This window comes from Leopardus geoffroyi, chromosome C2 (genome assembly GCF_018350155.1).
Source record: "Leopardus geoffroyi isolate Oge1 chromosome C2, O.geoffroyi_Oge1_pat1.0, whole genome shotgun sequence".
Taxonomy (NCBI): domain Eukaryota; kingdom Metazoa; phylum Chordata; class Mammalia; order Carnivora; family Felidae; genus Leopardus; species Leopardus geoffroyi.
The window spans coordinates 149,552,411-149,560,862 of NC_059333.1; the positions used below are offsets into that span (position 1 = coordinate 149,552,411).

Genomic DNA, 8,452 nt, shown 5'->3' on the forward strand with positions numbered 1-8,452 from the left:
AAAACTGAAAATAACAAGTGTTGGTGAGGATGTAGAGAAATTGGAACCCTTGTGCTTTCCTGGTAGGACAAAAACAATGATCCAGCCAGCAAGAAAAAAAGGTACAGTGCTTCCTCAAAAACGAAACATAGAATTACCACTGGATCCAGCAATTTCACTTGTGGGTACCCACCCAAGAGAAGGTTAATCAAAGACTCAAACAGATATTTGTACACCACGTTCATAGATGCATTATTCACCATGGCCAAAAGGTTGAAGCAACCTAAGCGTCCAAAGATGGATGAATGGATAAATAAAATGTGACACATACACACAATGGAATATTATCCGGCCTGAAAAAGTTATGACGCTCTGGTACATGCTACAACATGGATGGACCTCGAAGACATTATGCTAAGTGAGAAAAGCCGGATAGAAAACAGAAAACCGTATGATTCCTCTTATACGAGGTACCTGGAGAGGTAAACTCACAGAGACAGAAAGTAGAACGGCGGTCACCCGAGGCTGGAGGGACAAGGGAACTGGGAGTTAGTGTTTACTGGGTACACAGGGGGGATGGGATGGACGAATGTGCTACCTGCACCACCGTGTGAACGTATGTAATGCCATGAAACTGTCCACTGGGAAGTGGCTACAGTGGTGAATTTTTGTTATGTATATTTCGCCACAACTTTTTATTTATTTTTTTTTTAATTTTTTTTTTCCAACGTTTATTTATTTTGGGGACAGAGAGAGACAGAGCATGAACGGGGGAGGGGCAGAGAGAGAGGGAGACACAGAATCAGAAGCAGGCTCCAGGCTCCGAGCCATCAGCCCAGAGCCCGACGCGGGGCTCGAACTCACGGACCGCGAGATCGTGACCTGGCTGAAGTCGGACGCTCAACCGACTGCGCCACCCAGGCGCCCTCGCCACAACTTTTTAAAACGAAATAGAAGAGGGCCGACACATTAGGTATTTCATCTCTCAGACTGGGGTCTGGGGCAAGAAAGGAAGAATTCTGCAAAGGCACTTTCCCTGCGCCCATCCCTACGTGAGGTCACGGAAGAGGCCCCCTAGGCCGAGAACTCTGTCGCTGCTGGGAAAGCGGGAGGGGAGAAGAGAGGGCGAGGAAGGTTACCTATAGGCTGGGGTCAGACCCACCCACCTTCTGTCTGGCTTCCACTCCGCCGCTCTGTCCCTGTCCGGTAATGTCCCGTGACCTGGCACAACAAAGAGGAGGTGAGCGTCTGGTAGACTCTCCAACTACACGGTTAGCACTTAGGGAGAACTGCTGCTCTGGCACATTTTTCAGAACTCGAAACATCACCCCACGTTTCAGGCGTGTGCTGCGGCAGGAAGGGGGGTAAATGGCCACGTTTTGGACTGCTTCTCGTCACTGCTGATCCAGAGGCGACCGTGTGTCCCTTCCCTCCCTGGGTCTTCCCATTTTACACGTCACTGCCCGCAGCTGAAGGGAAGAGGTGGGCGCTGGGGAGGGAACAGGCTCGGTGATCTCTTCTGAGAAGCCCCCACCCCTGTCCTTTCAGGGGCGGGCAAGAGGTTGAACCCAGCTCTGAGCCCCAGCGCCTCTCAGTGCGCAGGGGACTTGATGTGCTGGCCACTTGTTCTTCCCAACATATGCCAAGTCTGGCCTTGTGCCCGGGGGAAGAACATTCTGGGGAACCCCGAAAAGGGAAAGAGGTCTCTGAGCATCAGTACGACCCAGAGATGTGTTTAAAATGCAGATTCAGGGGCGCCTGGGTGGCTCAGTCGGTTAAGCGTCCAACCTCGGCTCAGGTCATGATCTGGCGTGATCTCGCGTGAGTTCGCCCGGGTGGGGCTCTGCGCTGACAAATCAGAGCCTGGAGCCTGCTTCAGATTCTGCGTCTCTCTCTTTCTCTGTCCCTCCCCCACTCATGCTCTGTTTCTCTCTCTCTCTCTCTCTCTAAAATAAACATTTAAAAAATTTAAATAAATAAAATGCAGATTCAGATTTAGCAGGTCTGGGGCTGCGTGTGGGTCTCTGTAGGTGTGCAGGGCGCCCAGGTGATGCTGGTTGGCACTGGAGGCCCACCTGCCATGGGCTGCGTCGTGACGCCTTATGCTTCTGCAACCAGCTGGGACCAGGACCGCGGGGACCAAGGGAGACGCACGACCGGCAACAGTCAGGATCCCCCTCTCTTGGACATCGCCCTCCTCCACCCAGGCCACGGCCCAGTGGTCCCACCATAAATCTGGACTCTCGGTCCCCTTAGGCATAAAGAGTCTCAATGAAATTCTTTCCCTACACTCTCCCAGGAAAAGTTTCCCAAAGGTCTTCCGACAACTTCAAGGATTGAACTACGACTGCCCTCATTGCTCACCTGCTTCCTCGGGTTCAAATTCATGATTCAATAACATAAGTGAACCCAAACCTACTGTAACACTCTAGGGAGACTATTGTTGTTTGACCACATCCCCAACTGGAAATTATTTGATAAGGAGCTTAATAAAAGGAGGCAAGCCTATACTAGATCACACCTTCTCAACTTTTTGCAAAACTTAAATAGTGAGAGCTCGCAGAATGCTCCTATCATAAAACCCCAGGCCCGCAGCATAGGCTCTTGATGTTAAAGAACTGCCTGGAAGGACTTTTTGATCTTACCAAAACAACCAGAAGAAGTGACAGAGAACTTTGAAAATCCCAGGGTTCATCATGCGCATAGATGCTTTTTCCTCCCCAAACCTAGAGAAGGAAAATCAAAATCCTGACCCTGGTTCTAAGCAATACCCATTTTAAGTGACATATACAAACCTGCATCTACAGAAGCCAATGTAGGACCTGCCAATAGCTAATCTGTGTGAACGTAATCCAGGAGACAGCAGCTTTTAATCATAATAATCTCACTATCAGGATGCCTGGGTGGCTCAGTCGGTTAAGTGTCTGACTCTTGATTTCGGCTTAGGTCATGATCTCATGGTTTGTGAGATAGAGTCCCACATCAGCGCAGAGCCTGCTTGGGATTTTCTCTCCATCTCTGCCTCTCTCCCCCTCCCATGCACACTGTCTCTCAAAATAAACTTAAAAAAAGACAATCTCACTGTCTAGTAACTAAGTCTAATCATTAAGGAGGAGTGCAGTAAAGAATGAAGTGTTCTGAATGGTATGATACAAGGAATACTTTTCAGAAAAAGTCAAACCACTTGATCCACAGGTTCACAGTTATCTTTAACAAATTTTGGGGGGAGAAAAAAAAGATTTCAAAGTCCCCTGTAACCCAGAGTATGGTCTTCCTTAACATTCAAATCCAGATAATTTATACTCTGGTGGTTAAGTCAATAATACACCTACCTCCCTTCAATACTAGAGCATCCTTTTCAGCGTTTACTATAAAATTCATGTCCTCTGGGGAGGAGATTACCTTCTGCTTTTAACAGTCCTAGCATATCATAAAGCCCGGAACTAGCAAAGCCGCTAGAAATAATCCAGCTCCAAGATTCTCAAACTGGGGTACACATGCCGCAGGGAAGCCCCCCAGAGCCTCGGGGGAGAAAAAGTGCATCGTCCTCAAGTACTTTATGACTCAAGGCAGCAATTTAAAGCATCTTTTACATTAAAACAGATGAATCCTGCATCCTATTCTCCATTAAAGGAATCACTGAACTCACATTGAAAAAGTCACTGAAATGTGCCAGAAACCTCGGGCTGCACCTCCCATATCCCTCTTTCCAGAGTTCTTTGCCCTGAAGGTTACGGGGCAAGCTTCAGAAATATTGATATAACTCATTTCACAGCTTGAGACACTGAGGCCAAAAGATTCCCAAGGCTTGTGAGTGGTCACTAGAAGTCACTGCCACGGGGCGCCTGGGTGGCTCAGCCGGTTAAGCGTCCAACTCTTGATTTCAGCTCGGGTTATGATCTGGCAGTCTGTGGGTTCGAGCACCGCGTCGGGCTCTCCACTGATGGTGCAAAGCCTGCTTGGGATTCTCTTTCCCTCTCTCTCTCTCAAAATAAAGAAATAAACTTAAAAAAAAAGTCACTGCTATTCGTTAGTCTTCAAAGAGAGTTACAGCCCTCTTCCCACTAACCAGGTGAGGCTGGGAGCAGCCGTTCCTCAAATGCAGAACCAGAAGCCCAAACAAGGATGTCAAGAGCTCGCCTTCCACCTGTGTTCCACCCTCTTCCGCCTTGGGTGCACTACTAACAAACATGTAATTAAATGAGCTTCTCAATGAATAATAAAGCCACATGTCCCTTCATAAAACACATGCCAAAGCATCTCTTTAAGCAGCTGCACATCATTGGTATTATACATAGCTTGGAGGCATCCAGATTTACACGTATGCTATTAGTTACTGTCTCTCCACTAAAACTTTGAATTTTTCAACACGGCAGATGGCCTCCATTTGGATACACCTAATAAGAAGGCAAGTCAGAATAGGTAATACTTGTTCAGAATAGGTAATACTTGTTCAAAAGAAGGAAAACAATGTGGGGAGGAACCAGAAGCCCCATTCAGCAGTGTGTCTGTAGACAAAAGACACTCTCTCAAGACCATAAAATAACATCTAAGAACATACATGAGATGGTCAACTCAAGAGTCACCTAACAGGGCGCCTGTGTGGCTCAGTTGCTTAAGCGTCCGACTTCGGCTCAGGTCACGAGCTCACGGTTCCTGAGTTTGAGCCCCGTGTCAGGCTCTGTGCTGACAGCTCAGAACCTGCAGCCTGTTTCAGATTCTGTGTCTCCCTCTCTGTCCCTCCCCCGCTCACGCTCTCTCTCAAAAATAAATAAAACTTTAATAGGAAAAAAAAAAGTCACCTAACAATTAGAGACCTTTTGTGTGCAAGGTCAGAGGCAGGGGCTCAGAAAGCAACGACTAAAAGAGAGTCCACATCAGATGGAGACATAGGTGCTGTCGGTTTGGAAACTGATGGCTTAGGAACTCCTTGCAATAGAAATATTGTTCTGGTTTCAGAGCCCTTTTCAATGATCTGATTTGACCTTCCCGGTAAACCCATAAGAAAGATGATAATTAGTATTATAATATCTGCTTTATTATCCCTGTTAGAGCTGAAAAGGGTTACCAGTCACATCCCTAATCATGTGGCAAGGAGACCTGAAAACCTCCCATGTCGTGTAGTCAAACTTTTACAAACACTTTCATTGAAAACACTCTGTAATCCCTGGAACAATCCAATGCATGTTTGTTCCGGGGAGGCAGGCAACCCCAGAGAGGGGGAAAGCCGGGACAGAGAGGTTAAATCAGGGCCCAAGGTCACAAAGCCAGTAAAGAGAGAGGGGCTGGAATTTGAATCCAGGTTTCCCATTCAGAGGCCTGGTCCTTTTAGGAGCACCAGCCACACAGCCAGGGTAGAGACACCCTCCAGGAAGAGCTTGGGTAACCAAATCTCACAGGCCCCTGGGGAGTCAAACAGGAACCAGCTCACACTGGGGCCAAGGTGAGACCCAACTCTTGTCAAACCTGCTGCACACAGACATGGGCTTTCTAACCCAGCTCATTACCCCTGAGCCCTGCTCAGCTCTCCAGGGGGCTCAGCCCACGCTTGTCTGGGCACCTCTGTGATAAAGCTGTGGTCAGAGATCAAAGGGCACACTTTCCGTACTGAGAGAGAGAGAGAGAGAGAGAGAGAGAGATGCTGTCACTCCAGGTCCAACTCAAATTGCCAGCAAGACAGCTTGCCTATCATCCTCCACTGGAACTGGGGAGACCCTCCCCTGCGCAGAGTGCTCAGAGCTGAGCAAGGCTCAGTCTCAGCTGGTCTTGTAATTGGAAACTGAAAAGGACCCAGTCTGTCACTCCCTGCCACAGATAAACAAACGATGCTCCAGGAAAGGGGACTCATTCTGCCTACAGACTTGCAGACAACACCGACGATGTTCACACATTTGTTTGCAGCAATTAAGTTGTGGTGGAGAATATCAGAAAGCAACTTAAAAAAAAAAAAATCAGAGGCCTAAACACTCGTACTTCGGAAGTGCTCAAAGTGAACGCTGATGTGTTTCTGAGAAGTACAGGGAAGGGTTTTAAAACGCGGGCTGAACCGGGAGTGCGCAACCAGCGCCAGCCCTAGGAGCAGCTGGGCTTTTTCACTTGTGCTTCCCTAAACACAACTCCACAAAAGAAAAAAACTACATTTCGTTACGTTTGTTTTTACCTGCAAGTCGCTGACCTGGTAGATTCAAAAAGGATTTAAAAACTCATGTCCAAACAGTGACAGAAGTGAACTTGTTAACTCTCAGAATGGAAAGGAAGGGTCCTAAAAGCCACCCGCCCGGTCCCGGACCCACTCAGAAGATGTAATTTACGTTAAGTTTTGCGACTGAGTGGGGACCGGGGTGCTGCTCGCGCTCTGGCCGGGCTCAGCTCGGGGCTCTCTGAAGGTCGCCTCACTGTCATCTCAAGAGTGCCGGAGCGCGGAATCCAGGCCACGCGGTGTGACCGCCACCATGCCCTGTGGGCACCTTTTTGGGCCCCACGAAGGCCTCCCTCAGGTGTGGTCAATGCCAGAGGGGTACTGCCCCTCAGGGCCCCGGAGCCCACCCTCTCCCGCCACCGCAGCACGGGCCCACACTCCCCGAACACCCGTGTCCCTCCTCCCCCCCGCCCCCACCCCAGCTGGACGCGCGGACCCGGGTCTTACCTGCGAGCTGCGCTCGGGGCGCGGCCCCGTAGCCGGCGCGGTCCCGGGGGCCTCCCGCGCGGGGCCACCCGAGCGCTCGGCTCTGCCGGCCGCCTCCTCCTCCTCGTTGTCCCCGGCCGGGCCCCCCGCCGCCCGGCGGCTCCGGTTCCCTCCGCAGCAGCCGGCCGGGCGTCACCGGGGTGCACGCGGCGGGGCTCGGCTTCGGCGCCCCCTGCCCCTGCTGCCCGCCGCCGACTTGGCGCTCGCGGGCTCGGGGTCCGGGATTCCGGGACGCGGGGGTCGTCGGGGTGCTCGGCTGCCCCGCGCTCCCTCCCGCGCGCAGCCCCTCTCCGGGGGGAGGGGGGGCGCCTGGCTCGCGGCGCGCGGGCGTCACGGGCTCGGGGCGCGCGGGGACGGCGGCGGGGTGGGCCCCGGGGCGGCGGGCGGGGGCGCTGCTGCAGACACGGGCACTGATGCGGGCGCCGCGGCGCGGCCTCTCGCCATGGCTCCCGAGCGGGCGGGCGGGCGGTTCGCACCTCCCCTCCGCGCTGCCGTCACCGCCGGACGCGCGCCGAGCCCTCCCCTTCCACCGCCCCGCCCGCCGGCCCGCGCCGCCACCTGCGGGCCGCCCTCCAGGATGCTCGCCCGGGGGATCGCGCTCCGGCTGCCGCCGGCCGCGCCCCTTTGCCCTGCGGCCGCGGCCCTAGGCCTGCCCTGCGCCTTGCCCTTTGCGGCTGGGCTCGGAGAGGTACCCAGCGGAATACCTGGGTGGGGAAAAGCTATCATACCGTTCCCCGCGCGCTTTTTCTATCACTTGCGCGCTTATTGTCCGTCTAGGGTCAATCTAAGGGGAGCACGGGACTCGCGCGTGCAGTTTGCCGCCAAAGCAATGGAAGTCCAGGCGTGGCGTTCCTGCAGGTCGGGCAGTCTCCTAGGGAAGCAACCCTTAGGCTTCAATAGGGGGAGGGCAGAGCCAGGGACAGGGGCACGGGAGTTGTTGATGGCAGTCTCAACAAAATGCCACCGAAGCAGGGGGGCGGCGGGGGTGGCGGGCGGAATCCGAAAAGGATACAGGAAGTGTTCACAAGCCACTGTACTATGCAAATCGCTGGTGGACAGTTTAACGCGGAACAACCCACGTTAGCTCATTTCCAGTTGAGACCTCTGAGTCTACTAATTCGGCCCACTCTTTGCCCAAAGGTCGTAGAGGACATTTGGAAGACACGGAGAGGATTCTGACCAGAACCAAAGACGCAAGGAAGCTGAAGCATAGAAAACCTGGTTTCAAATACTCGTAGAGGATTTGAAGGGTGCGGTAAAGACTGGTTCAGGCAAGAATCATCAATGGATGCTAACGGTAGAGCGGATTTTACTGGGGAACAGATATTTCCTTGGCTTAACGTGTCTCTCCATATAGATGGTTGAGGCTTATAACAGCAAGGGGGAAATATTCACAAAGGAGCAGGTGGACAACATCTTCCTTCACCACGTGGTCAAAATTAACATCACCAATGAGAGCAGACGCAGATCATGTCCTCAGAACACATCACCTGTGCGGTATGCCGGGGAGAACCAACAACCTGAATCTGATGATGACACCTTCGACCAACCCCAAATGAGGAACATCTATTAAAAAGGGGCAGGTAGGGGCTGTATTCTTCAAACATGTCAACATCGTAAAAGACAAAAGAAGGCTTGGAAATGTTCCAGATTTAAGGTTGCTAAAAAGTCGTGACAGCTTAATGTGATCCTTAATGTAATGTGTAAGGAAAGGAAATGCTATAAAGATATTTCAATGGACAAAGTTGGAATCCTGATAGCAGATTAAAGTATTGGATCAATGTTAAA

The 8,452-nt window shown here is 51.8% G+C and overlaps 2 protein-coding genes across 3 annotated transcripts in view; one reads left to right on the forward strand and one right to left on the reverse strand.

Annotated features, from left to right (window-relative positions):
• The window catches only part of TRAK1 (trafficking kinesin protein 1), a 194,950-nt gene extending 188,216 nt beyond the window's left edge, over nucleotides 1-6,734 (reverse strand). The window contains exon 1 of one of the 2 annotated variants that reach the window (XM_045437019.1): nucleotides 6,626-6,734. The gene's annotated coding sequence lies outside the window, so the exon portion shown is untranslated. The remainder of the gene's footprint in view (nucleotides 1-6,625) is intronic. The other variant, XM_045437017.1, reaches the window with a different exon arrangement.
• On the forward strand, nucleotides 6,432-8,452 carry LOC123610420 (transcription initiation factor TFIID subunit 4-like). Its single transcript, XM_045501012.1, has 3 exons — nucleotides 6,432-7,352; nucleotides 7,442-7,522; nucleotides 7,805-8,452. Exons 1-3 carry the CDS (start codon nucleotides 6,432-6,434, stop codon nucleotides 7,841-7,843), a joined length of 1,041 nt encoding a protein of 346 aa, XP_045356968.1. The 3' UTR covers nucleotides 7,844-8,452.

What these genes read in the sequence shown, in the direction of transcription:
- LOC123610420 (XM_045501012.1), top strand. Translation starts at nt 6,432, where the DNA reads ATGCCCTGTGGGCACCTTTTTGGGCCCCACGAAGGCCTCCCTCAGGTG. An exon ending in TTGCGGCTGGGCTCGGAGAG is followed by an intron (nt 7,353 to 7,441) that starts GTACCCAGCGGA and finishes TTGTCCGTCTAG; the next exon opens with GGTCAATCTAAGGGGAGCAC. An exon ending in CAGGCGTGGCGTTCCTGCAG is followed by an intron (nt 7,523 to 7,804) that starts GTCGGGCAGTCT and finishes CTTTGCCCAAAG; the next exon opens with GTCGTAGAGGACATTTGGAA.